General features: G+C 41.0%; 1 protein-coding gene across 2 annotated transcripts in view; it reads right to left on the bottom strand.

Moving 5' to 3' along the window:
* SLC6A5 (solute carrier family 6 member 5) overlaps positions 1–16861 on the bottom strand; it is an 85998-nt gene that overhangs the window by 41682 nt on the left and 27455 nt on the right. For both annotated transcript variants that reach the window (XR_014508758.1, XM_083430746.1), the window contains exons 5-9: positions 15800–15973; positions 6187–6328; positions 4611–4743; positions 2307–2441; positions 841–944 (exon numbers count right to left, since the gene is read on the bottom strand). Coding sequence is in view for 1 of the 2 variants with exons in the window: in XM_083430746.1 (XP_083286872.1) it covers positions 841–944; positions 2307–2441; positions 4611–4743; positions 6187–6328; positions 15800–15973 (688 nt within the window). In the remaining variant the exon portion in view is untranslated. The remainder of the gene's footprint in view (positions 1–840; positions 945–2306; positions 2442–4610; positions 4744–6186; positions 6329–15799; positions 15974–16861) is intronic.

The following is a 16861-nucleotide window of genomic DNA, read 5'->3' on the forward strand; positions in this document are numbered from 1 at the left end:
CTGGCCTTCCTGAACTGTACTGAAGGGAGAGGGACCACATATTGAATGCCTTGCAACTTCCAAAATTCCCTCCCTAATGTAGGGTGGCATATCACGAAGCAGGACTCTCCCTGGCATTCTAATTTCTTATGTACAGGAAGTTCCCTCCTTGACCTGCCCCCATATGAGGTATCGTGCAATTCTCTCCAACCATTTGATATAGTTCTGCTATGTGACAGTTTTGAATGCATAGACTGGTTTTCTTACTGATTGGGTATATCCAAATCACCCAATTTTCTTCTTTCAGTGCTCTGGCTGTGTCAAATAATTAGGAACCACTGGTAATCCTAAAAAGGTAAAGGTAAAGGTACCCCTGCCCGTACGGGCCAGTCTTGACAGACTCTAGGGTTGTGCGCCCATCTCACTCAAGAGGCCGGGGGCCAGCGCTGTCCGAAGACACTTCCGGGTCACGTGGCCAGCATGACATCGCTGCTCTGGCGAGCCAGAGCCGCACACGGAAACGCCGTTTACCTTCCTGCTAGTAAGCGGTCCCTATTTATCTACTTGCACCCGGGGGTGCTTTCAAACTGCTAGGTTGGCAGGTGCTGGGACCGAACGACGGGAGCGCACCCCGCTGCGGGGATTCGAACCGCCGACCTTTCGATCAGCAAGTCCTAGGTGCTGAGGCTTTTACCCACAGCGCCACCCGCGTCCCACTGGTAATCCTAATTACGTTTTAAAATTCATAAACAATTCCCAGCTAATTTATAAGGATCTAAATTATGTCCATAAGTTTCTGGAATTAACAGTGCCACTCACGTCGCCATAAAGCCATTGAGTTCATGGAATCATTCTACTTACCTGTACAGGTTGTTATGAAATTTGTTATAGGAAGACAAAGTAATCAGGCCACCCCATGCAGCAGACAAAGAGAAAAATATTTGAGTGGCAGCATCTTTCCACACCTTAAAAAAAAAAAAAAAAAGTCCCATGAAGAAAATGAGCATCAACTTCAACAAACATTTTTTCAGCAAGTTATTTTAAAAATCAATAGTGCTGTTGACTATGGGAGCAATCCTAAGTCAAGATACACCAGGATGAGTGGATTAGGATCCAGAGATCTCCAGCTGAGTCAGGAGGTTCCTGTCACAGTTGGGTTATGGAGGCTTAATTCCCTCATCTTCGACTCTGCTGGAGAGACATTAGTATATTTTCCAACCAGCTGAGCCCACCATGAAGGATCTTAAATTGACATAAGCCCCCACAAAGGAGTGTGTTGGGATGGGACCAGAGGGCTGGGGTTATTTAGGCTGGATTCTAAACCCATTCTGTTTAGTCACATGACCTGGCAACTTGGGCATAGGCAGGATTTTTATTAGAGAGAAAAGAACCTCAGATTTGCATTGATTTGTATTGATTTGGAGGGGTGCAGCTGCGCCCCCCCCCCAGCTATGCCCATGCCTGGCAACCTAGTGTAGATTAAACTGGCAAAAAGGATGTTGTAACTCGAACTTTGTTTTAAAGGCTTTGTTTCCCTCTGCAGGTACAGGCCAGCTTAGGCAGCAGTAGCCTTGCTGCTGAATGGAGTCTGGATCTGGTGTAACATGACACCAGCTAAACTCACACTGGCTTGGCTTTACACCAGTTTCTTGTGTACAGGATTGCTCCCTACAATTCAAACTGATTGTAAAAGAGTCCATACAAAAGTGGCACAGCTCACGGAACAAGAAGAAGCAGGCTGCTCCAAGCAGTAGAATTTATGGGATTGTAGGAAATATTGTAATACAAATTACTACTGCAAAATGTGGTGATGGACACACACAAAAAGGGATTAGCCAAATTTATGGAATTCCTATTGCTGTTGGGACCATTACACTGGAGCAGATACGCCTCAGACTGATCCAGCAAGGCAGCCCAAATGTACTCTAAACGTCACTAGATAAGGAACAATGTGCACTGTAATCTGATAAGTGACCAGGTGAGCTGTTCTCTGGGAGTGTGTTATTTCATTCCACATAACACATGCAGCATGGCTGTGGATGTGCAGAGCTAGCTCACCTTGCTGATAGCCATGTTTCACTTCCTCACAACCAGAAAAAGTGTGACCCACCAAAACAAATGGAGCAATGTACTGAAGGACGTGCAAACGTAACCTTATTAGAATGCCTAATGTAATGGGTACAATAGATTTAGCTAGATCAGCTTGCACGTAATTGATTCAGCACAGCATAGAATATCTCTGTATGCTTTCTTAATACACAGCAAATAATAAATCTGTATGAATTATTCACCCTATTAGAGTGTTATAACTGGAATAATAAGCCCACCATAGCATCAATCAGTTTCTCCCACTTAGGTGTGATGAAGTACAATATTCCATTCCCAGCTCCTGGCAGAGTTACTCCTCTGATGAGTAAGATGATGAGCACTACATAAGGGAATGTAGCAGTAAAGTACACCACCTAAAGAGACCACACATAGACAAAGAATTACTCATTCGGGCGGATCCTATAAGTAGGCTTGCTGTCCATGACAATTCATTACCCAGGCAGAGTTAGTACACAGGCTCATGGGAATGTGAGCAACCTACAGAGATAAAAGGATTATTAAAATGTTGCTATCTATGAAAAACCACAAGCTAATAAAATAACAAGGTTCTGGGATAACAATAACAGTATTTATGTGTAGCTGATGTTTTTACTATTCATACCCTTCAAACCAATGAAAATCAAGGTAGTTTTTCATAAAATGCTATGCTCTGTCAGCAGACACAACAGCCATTTATTTAAGATCCCATCTCTCTCTATACATACTGATGGTTGTCCTTGATTCTGCTTCCCCAGTTGCTGCCCTTTGGTAAAAGGACAATCTAAAGCAAGGGAGGGGAGCCTCACTCAGATCCAGGGGCCAAAAGGAACCCTCCAGGCCTCTCCCTCCAGCCCTTGTAACTTTCTCCAGGCCACACCGCTCTCTGACCTTGAGTGGTTTTGCCTGGCTAGATTTTGTCCTTGAACGCCTGGCTCAGTGGAGGACAGGAAAGGGTGTTTGAGTATGTGTGAAAACTAGCCTGATCTACAAAGATCAAAACGACACTAATTGCTCCAGCAAATTGCGGTTGCCCAGAAGTGAATGTTGCAGTTGGGCTGAAAAAATATTTCTTTTCCCTCTGATCTAAAGTATTTCATCCACGTTAGCTGCTGTTACATCATGGTCAGCACTCATGCAGGTGAGGTGGGCATTACCTGCATGCTTGTGAAAAAAGGGAGGGATCTAAGCCTGGAGCAGGGACTCTAGTCAGAGGGAACTAGAGCTTACCTAAGATTGGCCAAGGTGTTCTGAGCCCAGCATGGTAAGTCTGCTGTTGAAGTAAAGGGGGATTGAGAAAGGAGAGGGAGAGGTGTATAGATAGCCCTTTCTTTATGACCCAGCAGCTAACTACAGAATCTTGCTTCTTGTGCATTGGGAACAGAGCTTCCCTGCAGAGGGAGCAGTCAAGTGAGCTTGAAAAGAACTAATATGTGGGGGAGATAAAAAGAGAAGAGGGAGAGGGAGCTGAGGCTGAGAGTAAAGAGGCTGAGCCCCAAACAAGGCTAGTTCTACCATTCTAGGACTCTCTTTTCAGTACAGTTGGGATATCTTTGAAATCTATTTACTTTTTTCATTTAATGATGTTCCCAACTCATTTGTTATGTGCCCTCACATTTTAAAATAGAGCAGTTTTATAATCAAACTGCTCAGCCTCTTGCATGCTTACACAGACGTCATTTTATTAGAGAATTAATCTTTATAAAGTTTGTAGGGGGGGGACACTAATATTTTAATTACCATTAGGACAATGTTGAAAAAAGATATTATCTATCTTCCTGAACTGAAGAAAGCTAATAGTGTTTAAGTGAACTCAATTTGAAGGCGATATGATATATTTTGTCTTGTTTTCCATACTGTACAAACTCATTAATTTTATTCCATTGCTATTTTTAGCCTCACAGAACATTGTAAAAACCTGAAAACCCTCCTATGAAGAGGGGATATTTGAGCAAGTGTATACAGGCTGGGCATGATGCTTCTGTTGTATTGTATTCAAGGATTTCCACTTGCACAACAGAACTTCCTTCTCTTCCCCCTGCGTGCCCCAGATCCTCCCCAAATCTGCTCTGGAGGTTGTGAACTCCCAACATGGGTTTAACAGGGCTTTGGGGAGACATTCAGAGAGAGGAGAAGGAAGGGAAGTTCCATTGTGCAGCTAAATGTCCTTGCCCCAGTGTAAGCACTTTGTTGGGTAATCCAGCCAGCTGCTGCATCCCTTGTCTTTGGAATGCATATTTTGATAAAATGAATTAATCATACTTTACAGGACTCTTTCCGTTCACCTTTTAGGATGCAACCCAATATCAATACTGAAAGCACAAGGAATGTAGGCAGCATGCCATGAGGATCCCAAATTTGAAAAATAGAGCAAATACTCCTATCAATGAAACTTTTCTTCAGCTACCATGCAAGAGGATATGTGCTACGCTGCTTTCACATTTATCAACAAACTATTCAGTAGTTTGGTAATACTTAGTTCTTCCGTCATACAATATATCACTGAGTTCTGGCTCTGAACAGTCTAAAGAAAGATGCTCTCTTACTTTTCCTGATGTCTTTATTCCTTTAGCCAGGGAAGCATAGACAATCGCCCAAGCCAGAAAGAGAGAGAGTGCCAAAGGCCACCTGATTTCACCAGGATATTCGATTCCTGCAGAAATCTTCAATACAAAGTACCTGAGAATCAAAATGCCAATGTGAGTCATTACAGGCCCAATCCCTCCGGCGTTTACTTTTGTAATGTCAAATACACACACACAGCTTTATTGCGGTCCGTAGACCCAAATTACACAGTCTAACAATGGTATAAATATCAATAGTTATTAAGGCATAAGAGCGTCCTCGCTAGCCAACAGAGGAGCCTTAGGCCATACATACTGATTTCTGATACTTACTACCTCCGAGAGAAATTTTGCTACACCCAGTGTAATAGTATCAGTATTATCCTCAATGAGAACCATAACATAAAAGGAATAAGCAATTCCAGATTGTTCTGTTAATATGGGTTTGATTAGATGCTATCTAACCTGTTTATACAGACTACAGTGTAATAAAATGTGTTTCATACATTCAGCATCCTGGGAACTTGGGCACAGCCTATCTTGGTATGGGATGCCAGCCAATCTTCCACTCAACACTTTGGATGGGAAAACTTTTAATCTGGCTTTAGAAAATAGACAGTGATAGTTTGGTACAGTCAGTTTCTTAAAGTAGGGAGCTGACAAAAAACCAAAACCCTGCAGATATCGGATTCCTAACACAGATGGGCCACAGGTCACATATGAGCAAGATCATAAATCACTGAGGGCAACATCCCAAAACCTGTCAAATATAACTGTAGTTGTGATAACCACATCCCAGCCCTCCCCAGCCTATCTGACGAAGGAAGACCTGGTCACAACAGAGTGCACCCCTCTCTTGTGCCCTCCCTTTCCCTGTTTGAGGTATGTGCCAGCATCAAATAAGAGATTAATTATTTAACAGGCTGACGCTTATCAAATAGCCTCAAAAAGTTCCCTAGGGTCTCTCTGAAGTTTCCTTAGGTACTGTGTGGTTAAAACTATAGGTGTGAGAGTAGTTGAAATAATCTGAGACAACACAGGGTTTATAAAACAAGAATTGAGTTTACGAAGATAAAAGAGAGAGAGACTGCCATAATTTTTGTGGTGCTTTCACTCTGACCACTATCCTATGAGGCAAGTGTACCAGGACTTGACATGATGGCAGCTTTAGGGAAGAGATACCGAAAGATTATGTGGTGGGACTTGAACCCAGATGCAAATCACATTCAAACCTCAGGACATCTACCTCCTGAATGCCAAAACAATGTACTATTTTCCTGGCACTTGTTTTGAAATGCCATCAAATTGCATCTGTCTCTGTAGCAGGAGCAATTAACTCATTAGTCAAGTCCCAATACATGAAAGACATATCTAAATGACTGGCATAAACACTCAACTAATGAACAGCAGAGAAAGAACCTACAGACAATGTAATTACAATTTTTTCATTCCGTTCATAATTTCATGCATTACCCTGTGACTTTCAAACGGAGATTTACTTTAAAATTGTTCCAAAACGTGTGTGTGTGTGTTTTGTTTTTGTTTTTTTAAATCTTACTTGAAGTACTCTTCACTGCCACTGACAAAAGTTTTGTTGACATGGCTGGTATAGTTTACCATTGTCAAGTTTGGATAGGCACTCATACAGAAAGTAGAGTTCTTTATTTGTAATTTGGGGTGGTCACCAATGATGCAGGAATCTGAAAAAACACAAGTCAGAAGAGAAATTACTGAGCTAAAATTCATCGAAAGACTTGGGGGAAAACAATTAACAAATAACAGCTTGCATTGAAGTACATTTCATTTGAGCATTGAAAATTAATTAGGTTCCTCTACCTGGTTGAACAAAGGCATACTATCTTCCTTTCAACATTAATCACATTTGAGCCTTCCTTTTCATTGATGAATCTAGTCCAGGCATCCTCAAACTTGGCCCGCCAGATGTTTTGAGACTACAATTCCCATCATCCTTGACCGCTGGTCCTGCTAGCTAGGGATCATGGGAGTTGTAGGCCAAAAACATCTGGAGGGCCAAGTTTGAGGCCTTTTGTTGAGCAGGACTTCTGGCAATTTGATGTGCCCATGCAAAAGCCCAAAACCCACAGAATAAGCTCATAGCTCCAAATGTGGGTGCAAGTCTCAGTTTTAGAGACAAGTAAATGGGGCTTGCAAGTATTGCCCACACTCAGGCTTGTGTGATCATTGCTACGATGCAACCTCTGCTTGCAATCTACTGTGATCTGTAGACTATTAGCTACTCATTTGTGGCTCCCTGAGTGGTTATTTCATACTGTGCATTTAATGAGCTGTTTTCCTCTTACTCGGTTTCTCTGGACATTTAAAAACAGTGAACAGCAAAATAAATACAAGTTCACTAAGTGAAACATTGCTTTTATACATGTTGCTTGCAAGGCTTGTAAATCCGAAGGCAATTTGTAACATATTTGACTGCTGCAGATTTGTGCATTTGAACTGAAATTCTGGTTTTAAAGCTATTATTTGATTTTAATAAATGTATACCCCAATTTTCCATCTGAAGATGCCCAAGGCAGGTAACGATAAGATATAAGCTATTTTCTATTAAGGAACACTTAAAAATATATATCCAGGATATTTCCAAAGCCAAGCCAGTATGAACTATGTGCAATGCTGTGAAGCAGTGTCTAATGGGAGGAATGGGCAAATGTAGGTGGACATTTTCCATGCTATTGGTTCAGCACTAAACTGGAAGTGTACAGAACACAGTTTGAAAGAAAGAACAAACTAATTTCCTGCCGTAAGGTCTTAACCCATCAGTACTGACTTGATCTGTCTTGTGAATCAGCGGCATAGTTGACCCAGAGCAAAACCGAAAACCCTATGTCTGAAGCCTTATACAAGGATCATACAGTAGATTTGTTCTCCCCATTGGGCCATCTTTAGGCAGGAACAGCCAATTTCCTGGCATTAAGGACTCATGAACTTTAACAGTTGTGCGTTTCAGCAGGTATAATATGTCAGAGAAAGCTAAGGTAGAGGTGTCCTAAGGCAGGAAGACTGTACACATACGAAGCAACCACACAGTCTAAGAAAAATAAGGCATAGAAAACTGGCACGGTACTCTGAATGTAAAATGAGATAATGAATTTTGGTTTTTTTACTAGAGCCAACAGGCATTTAGAGGAGGGATTAAGCATTTAAATGTGCCAGTCAGTTGTTACATCTCAAACTTTACAGTGGAACCTCGTGTTGCGTACCGTCCTCCTTACTAATGCTTTGGGTTACAAGCTTCGCTAACCCAGAAGGAGATCCTCCCGGATGCCAACTTTGCCCCGGGATGTGAGCGGAAGTCACACTCCAGTGGCACAGCAGCAGTGGGAGGCGCCATTAGCAAAAGCATGCCTCAGGTTATGAATGATTTCTGGTTATGAACGGACCTCTGGAACGAATTAAGTTCGTAACCGGAGGTAGCACTGTATTAGATTTTTCTATTGAAATGTCACTTCAGGACATACTTCTGAAAGTCTGAGCAGTATAATATTGTAGATGTCTACTGAGAAGTCAGTTCTACAGAAATTGATTGGGTTTACTGCAAGCCAAGCCTTGTCAGATGTATTTCAAGCATGGGAGTTAAATATTAAATTGTTGATATTTTCAGTAAACCTACTACACCCAGCAATATCCATATGGAGAACACAACTCACATTCCCAGGAAGAACTTAAATTCGCAGCTCTGAAATCAAGTTCTAATGAGGAGAATTGACTTTTGAGTTCAGAAATTTGTTTCAGCTCGAGCCTTGGTTGTATGTGGAGGCCGGACTGTGGTTAGGCTTGATCCAAAGCTACTGATTTATGAATAATACATCAGCTATGACTTGCAGCAATATTCATCCTGAACAGAAGTTTTCTGGTTACAAGGTGCATTTTAGGTGCACTAGGACAATCCTCATTCTGCTAATTGACAAAAGCACATTGTTGCTTTTGAAATTCTCTCTTAAAAGTCAGTGAAGGCTACTAGTGATGCAAGAAGCATAAAACAGGAAAAGAAATAATTGCTGTCAAACAATCCCTTTGTATGTCCCCTTGTTCTATTAATCTCTTAATGTTCTATCAATGTTCTATTAAACTGTGCTATTGCAAGCTTCCAACTTCGTGCAACCCCAGTATTTTTGGAAATGAAAGCATTATGCCCTACATCGGCCAGCAGAGGGTGTAGTGGTATGTTATCCACCCATTCTCTCATTTTCTGCACATCTCTAGATTTAGTTGAATATTACTGTTGGTACTGTATTTGTGTACCTGGTACCCTGTGTCTCATTGTCTGGTCCTTTCAATCAAATGGTTATGGAAAATAATACACAAATTCTAAGGCCATCACAATCCAATACAGAATTAGTTGTAAAGCCCATTGAAAATGGTTTTAGTGTGTTGCTAACTCTGTGTCGCAGGGTTTGCAATAAGGATTCCACACTAGTAAATATAGATATAAGAAAATAGCTTGGGGCTGTTGTTGGTTTTTTTAAAAAAGTGGGACATACCCCAAATTTGGAATAACTGCTGCTTTTTAAATACCCTTTTCAATATTGCGTAGCTAGTTATGAAAGCTACTGAAATAAAAGGCATCCCCCCCCCAAAAAAATGTTATTTCTCCTACAAAAGTCTTTGTGACCTTCCAAATGAATAAATATATGTTACAAATATGTTAGATTGAGACTCCCCCCGCCGTTTTGCTTCCCAAATGCTCCTATACTGTGCTGCTGCAAAGACAGAACACACACAAAATCATATTTACATAAGGGTAGTAATATTCCAAATGTATTCAGAAGAACACTCTTGGAAGACTGAATTGTGCAAAAATATTATCGCACATCTTCTCTGCTGAAAAAATAAAACCTGCTTATAGTGCAATCCTACGCATGTCTATTCAGAGATAACCTGCACGGAGAATCTTGGATACAGGACTGCAGCCTTAACAATATTGTATTTCTGAGAGCGCATTTAAGAAATAGGCAGTTCTGACATCAGTAGAACAGAACATGTTCACCTGTATATGCTGGGTTGGTTTTGCCTTGTTTAAAGTGTATAGAGGCATGAGTGAGATCAGAGGATGACACGTAAGGTCACTTTTGCTGCACTGCAGCAAGCTTTTTTCTTTTTTTAACAGCTTCGCTTTGTAGAGCTGTTGGTTTCCCTGCACCAGACAATCCTGATCAGCAGAGGGCGCAATCACTTTGCAGCAGAGGACAAACAAATCCTCGCATGCAGTGCTATCCATCAAACCTTGGACGCTAGGCAGAAAATAATAACTACACCGAACCAGAAGGTGCTAGCATGAAATTACATTTACATGGACAATTGCTAATAAGTAAAAGCATCCATTTGTAATCCAGGGGAAAGGAAGACCCAACTGTGCTTGTTTTGAAGGGGGGAAATGTTTACACACATCATTCTAGCCTTCAGATATTTATGAAGACTCCGGGGAAAATCAAAACGTTAACAAGACTGCAATCTCATGTTCCCCATCGAAATCAGTGGATGACAAAATATTTCTGAGTAAGCATGTTCAGGACAGGAGAGCAAATCTGAAAAACAGAACAAGTTGAGCAGCATCTCATCTCACTAGCACAGATCTCCATCTATAGCTTTACATCTTCGCCCTATAAGATCTTTTTTTGCCTCTGCAATAAATATAAGAGAATCCAGAAAACTCGATGTGCTCTGCACAAAACCAGACAACCTTTATTTCCTTTGGGCACTGCTTGATCACTCTTGGTTTCAGGCATAGTACAGAGGGGTGTGGGGGTGTGTTTCAACTCCCTGCATATTTCTAGAAATGCCCAAATTGCTAAAAATGAAAAAGGCAGCCAAATCAGCTTTTCTCTCTCTTTTCTTTTGCCTGATTATTAAGGAACTCGTGTTTCTTTTGTTAGAGAAAGCCAAGCATGCTGAAGGATGGGTAATCACCTGTAACTTACCCATCTTGTCCGCGCTGATAGAGACTCTTTAAATGGATGCCTGTGCAAGCCTGCAGACATCACACCACTGAAGAGCTTGAAAATATCCTATGGCCAATCTAACCCAGTGTCCTGTCCCTGATAGTGGTCAGCATTGGTTTTTGAAGATGAAGTAAAAAACTGCACAGTGAATTGCAAAGCAACGATTCAATTGCGTGCTCTGCAAATGTTACGAAATCAGCTATGCAGACAGATGGCTCATCCATACATTTAAAGTGAACAGTAAACTTCCTGTACCTCCTTTAATTCTTCATTGTCCATATTGCTTTCTCCTTTAAATCACTGCATTCCCACATTTCCCCCTCCCTCCAGATTTTCTTGTACCCTCTCCTTTTCAGAGTATCCCTGGTATGATACAAGCATGGCTGAGTGAAGGGAGTGTGTGTGTGAAGGCTGTGATTTGGCAAGGAGGTTGTGTGGAACCCTACTGTCCACTTTAAACAGTACAGTGGTACCTCGGTTTAAGTACTTAATTCGTTCCAGAGGTCCGTACTTAACCTGAAACTGTTCTTAACCTGAAGCACCACTTTAGCTAATGGGGCCTCCTGCTGTCACCAGAGCACGATTTCTGTTCTCATCCTGAAGCAAAGTTTTTAACCTGAAGCACTATTTCTGGGTTAGCGGAGTCTGTAACCTGAAGCGTATGTAACCTGAAGCGTATGTAACCTTAGGTACCACTGTACTATGAAGTGCATGAGGAGGAAGATGCACATAGGAAGTAGTTCTATTCTGTGTGGCAGGGGGAGCCTTCAGTTGCTGTCAGACTATAACACCCATCACCCCTGATCATTGGTCATTCTGACTGGGGCTGATGTGAAGTATCAACCAAAACATCTAGGGGTTACCATGTCCACTCCCTCTGCTTTACAGCTTGGCCAAGGGCAACTCTCCATGGGGAAACCATTTTCAACAGCATTCCCCTGGTGACTGTTCTCAGGCTCTGAGAAATTAGCTGTACGTAGTTGGCATATTTTGAAGAAGCAGTGATGGGAGAAGATGCACAAGTGAGATGTGTTGCCTCTTGCTGCACTTACTTATTTGGAAGGTGTGAATCTTGGGTGCTCAGATTGCTTGTGCCCCCCCCCCCCTTTGTATTTTGCAGAAAGTAACACAGTAAAAACTTACTTTAAGGGTGTGGTAAAAAGCCCGTCTCATGCACATTCATTCCCATTGTGCATTTATTTTATGTAGCTGACACCCACAAATTATAGTTGGAAGAGGCCAAGCAAACGCCACCCTGGGCATCAGTGGCGACTAGAGGCAGGGATACATTTGAAACTAGCTTTCATAAACAGCCATGCAAAGGCTCCCATTTCTAATTATCATTCCTGTGGTGGGAAATAAATGTGAAGAAGATATATACATACAATAAAAGGAAAGGCAACAGAAATATTGAATGGACTGATGAGTCCATCTTCAATAAGTTGGCTCCCATGGCACATTTTAATAGAAGATATAATAAAAGCTCAGGTGGATACAGGTCTGTGTATTTGTGGAGCATATCAACCATTATTTTCGATATGTTACTTTTCCCCAAGAAAATATTCATTTTATGTGTTTATAATAGATATGTTGAAATGTGTGACTTTGAAAAAAATAAAAAATAAACACTAGATAAATAGGCTAGCTACAAGATGGCCTTATTCACACCAGTAACCTAGAAGCATTTGAATGGCAGGGGGAGATCAGGGATCACAAACTGGGGATTAGCCACCCCACCCTGCTGCTGTTTTAAACAAGCCATCAATATAACTGGAATTTACTTCCAAGTAAATAGTCTTAGGATCACAACCTCAGACGCTTCGTACTAGCAAAGAAGTTTTTACGGTATAGTATGGTATAGTACATTGATTAGTGCAGGAGTTAAGAATGCTATCTTTGAATTCCAATTCTGATTCAGAAGTTTTATTCCAGTGGAGTGATGGGTCCAGCCATACCCCAGGGATGGGGAACCATTGTCCCTCCAGACGTTACTGCATTTTCAACTCCCACCAACTCCAGACAGCATAGCTGCCATTGATGAGGATGCCAGTGGTGAGGAATGATGGGTCCCACAACATCTAGAGGACTGCTGAGTTTCTATCCCTGCTATACACAAAAACAAGATGTTGAGTGCTATTGATTGCAAGCCTCTGCTTAAGATAACCACCATACAGGATTGACCTGACAAGAAAATTTTCTGCCTGGGGCAAACAAGACTATGCATCCCCTCCTGCCGCTTCCATGTACAGTGGTACCTCGGGTTACAGACGCTTCAGGTTACATACTCCGCTAACCCAGAAATAGTACCTCGAGCTAAGAACTTTGCTTCAGGCGGCAGCAGAAGGCCCCATTAGCTAAAGTGGTGCTTCAGGTTAAGAACAGTTTCAGGTTAAGAACGGACCTCCGGAACGAATTAAGTTCTTAACCCGAGGTACCACTGTACTTAAGTCAAGTGGACTGGCAGTAGAAACTTACTTTAATCCTGATTACAGGACAGTGCCCTCCACCATTCCTGAGGTCTGCAAGCTAGCTTTGGGGCACAGAACAGCACCTGTAATACACACAGCTCTGTTCTGCAACACCTCACAACTACCAGCCAGCATCTGCTGCCAGAGTCAACTATCTCACTCTGCTTAATGGTAGAGCTGGTCCTTCTACTAGATGGAGATGCAGAATAGCTGCATCATTAAAAGTTATATAAAAAGACATTTAAAACTTACATCTCATTATGCCAATAGCTGCCTACCTGCTAAAATCCTTTCTACCAGTACTGATGACACAGCAGTGTGTTGATATTGTAGTTATTTTAATTGTAAGAAAAATCCATATTGAATATAAAATCTGCCACAGATCACTATTCAGTCACTCGGACTGCAATACTCAATACACTATTGCACTGAAATCCCCACTAACTTGCAAGTAAATATGCACTGCCAAACTGGCATCCTTTGCTCCTGGAAGGTTCACTGAAAACATCACCACCTATTCCCTACCTTATCTTTGAAATCTTATTCTGTGTTTGCCTATCTGGCACTGGAGTCAATATCCATGACAACATTATTAATGAGGTTCTTATCGTGTCGCTCCTCTTCCTAGATCTCTTGCCATTTAAGCGGCATGCTTAAAAAATTAGTTCACTGATAAGAATGAAACTTCAGATGAATTGTGGGCAAAGCCCTTAACACCCATGTGGGATCATAATAATGCCCTACATCAAAGGACACCTTCCCACAACAAGAGTCGTTGACAAGACAGAGGCTGAAGTTGTTCTGGGAAGGACTGTGCAACCATGACTAGACTGACCGAATGACATTGCCTTAGCTTCATTGAGTGGGAACTGCTACTTACCAGCACTCAAACTGCTAGCTAGAGCTGCTGGTTATAAAGTAACATAACGAAACCCTATTCTTTCCCTTCCAAGTGAGACTGTTGTATCATTTGGTGTGGAGAAAGTGTATTGGCTCACATACTACATAGGAGTTAGATAGGAAAGGGGCATCTGTGGCCCTCCAGATGTTGGGCTATAGTTCCTATGAGTCTCAGCCATCATCCCTCATCTCCATGCTGGTTGGGATTGATAGGAACTATAGATCAATAACATCTGGAGGGCCATAGGTTGTGGTTCAGAAGCACCTGCAGAGCCACATGTTTCCTTCCCCTGAGTTTAGAGGTGCCTGTGACATCGCTGCAAGAAAACAATTTTCTTCCATTTTATTTCTTTGCATTAGAAATTGAACATCACCATCTTCAGTACACAACTCTTTCTGTTGTTTTTTTAATGTTCTCTCCCCCTATAACCAAACTTTTCTTTTGTAGGGGATTGCGTTCTCTTTCATTATATGAAGATTTAGCTGTTGTGGTCAACAGCTAGCACTGATTCAGGAGTAACAGAAAGTGGACATTGCCACCAAAGGAAAAACCCTCCTTTTTAAAGTGCCAACTAACATCTGATCTAACCTGGACTCCTAAAGTAAAAAGAAAGAAAAAAGTTGTCATGTTTTTAGTAAGATTTAGTGAGGCTTCTGAGCAATCCTGGGTATCTTTCCCAAAGAAAGAAAGACAGGATAGTAAAGTTTTCATAAACAACTAAATGGAAATATGGAAGTCATATGGAAATATGTCAGACTATGTGACCAAAGCCACACTTTGGAATCTTGAACCTTGATCCAAATTGTTGGGGGGCCCCACTTTTCATTGTGCAAATTTCATAAATGTCATACATATTTCAGCCAGTTTCCACTTACTGTTTCCTCAAAAACACAATGCACCCTGCGGAATACAGTGTGGCATCACTGGTAGTTTGATACTGTACCTGACTTAAATGATAAAGATGCATATATATGCTGCATCCGTTTTATTCCTATTTGTGAGTGAATCCCGCACGTCCCCAGTGCACAGTGGTATATCCTTTTTGAGGCTTTGCATGAAATCTAGTTAGCCTTGTTTGCAAGTATTAATGTCACCCAAATAGAAGACTGAAAGTAAGAAGTGTTTACCAGAACAATCTCTGGTAAACCATGGCCTGATCTATAGAAGTGGAAGATGCGTGCAATAAATCTTACTGATTCAATTTCAGCTATGGGTCAAGGAGGCTAGAATTCTTGACATACTTTCCTGTGAGTAATCCCCACTGAACACAGTGAGACTAATTTCTGAGTAAGCATTGGAATGCACCACTAATTAGATCTATTTAGTGCTGCTGCTGCTTCCAATAAATTGGTTCTGCAATTATTATTATTATTTAAAGGATAATCCTGCTTCCCATAAATACCAAATCAGTTTTCAAAAAAAGCAGTAAAATTGACAGGCATGTGCTAGGTAATATCACTACATTCTCTGTTTGTGGAGCACTGTAGTCCTGACTGGGTGAGCTGAATTGTGGAAAATTGATGTAAATGATTTTGCCTTGAGTTGGACTCAATTGGCCCTTTGGATTCCTTTCTTCTATGGTTTACAGTATATTGTGAAGTTACTATGGCACTATGTTGGCAGAATCAATAAGCAGATAAGGAAGTCTAAATGAAGGTGTGAAAAGTTGTTGTAATTGCAGAATTCATTTTTACTACATTTACAATAGAGACATACTTGAGAATACTCATTGCTCTATATTTTAAGGCAGAATGGTCAGATATACAGATTTGAGTGTACAGAATGGTCATATATACAGATTTGAAGGGAAAGCATACTCTAACTTACCTAATAAAAGTTTGTTTTTATCTCTACAATCCGGTGTGTTCCATGGATTGTTACACGAAGCCCAAGGTAACACTTGTACAAGGGATGCAAAAAGGTAGAAAAGTGTGTAGCACAATATAATATTATAATATATGGCTATTAGGACAGAGATAATCAGCATAGCAATGCCACAGCCTGAAAAAAAAAGAGAGGATCAAGGATCAGGGAGGATCACAATTTAAACTACTAAAAAGATATAGGCTTGTATCCAACTAGTTCATACACAGAGTAGAGCAAAAGAAATTAATGGACCTAAACTTGCCACATCCCATAATTTGTATGGGTTTACTCTGAGTAGGGCTAACATTGAATATAATCCAGAGTGAACTAAAGGATAACATTCAGGCTGCCTAGTCATATACAACATGAACACATTTTAGTTTAAATAGCATCTTATTTTTCAGGCGTTTTCTTTTACTGAAAATAGTTCAACATGCCATGCACCTCAATCCTATCTATTTTTAAGTCCCACTGAATTCAGCTTGGCTTTCTCCCAAGTAAATGTTGTGCTGGAATGTAATTCATAGTGGTTAACAGAATATTTTTGTCTTGGCACAAAATCCATCTTGGGCTGCCATATATGAGGGCAGTGGAGCTGTCACCCCGTTCTTGAAGATCACATGTGATTTATTACGCTATGGGATCTACATTTAAAGGATCAAAAATAAATGCTTTCTACATTAATATCAGCACTCTTGCGTCTACAAAAATAATATTTCCATTATCTTGATTGATCTTGGATTGAATCTTTCTGTGTTCCCAAGTAATATCTAATTCTGCATCATGGGATTATAATGGTAAGTCATCACTCAATAAAGTCTCTTTTTTAAATGCTTTTAAAATACACTGTTTTGTTGCAATTCCCTAAGAGTGACAGAAGAGCCTGCTGGCTCAAGCCAATGACCCATCTAGCTCAGAATCCTGTTTTCACAGGGGACAATCAGATGCGTAAGATGCGTACCTTCAAGCAGGATCTGTACACCAGAGCACTCCATCCTGCATTTTCCAGCAACTGGTATTCAG

The sequence above is a fragment of the Podarcis tiliguerta genome, assembly GCF_965153285.1.
Source record: "Podarcis tiliguerta genome assembly, chromosome: 1".
Lineage (NCBI taxonomy): Eukaryota > Metazoa > Chordata > Lepidosauria > Squamata > Lacertidae > Podarcis > Podarcis tiliguerta.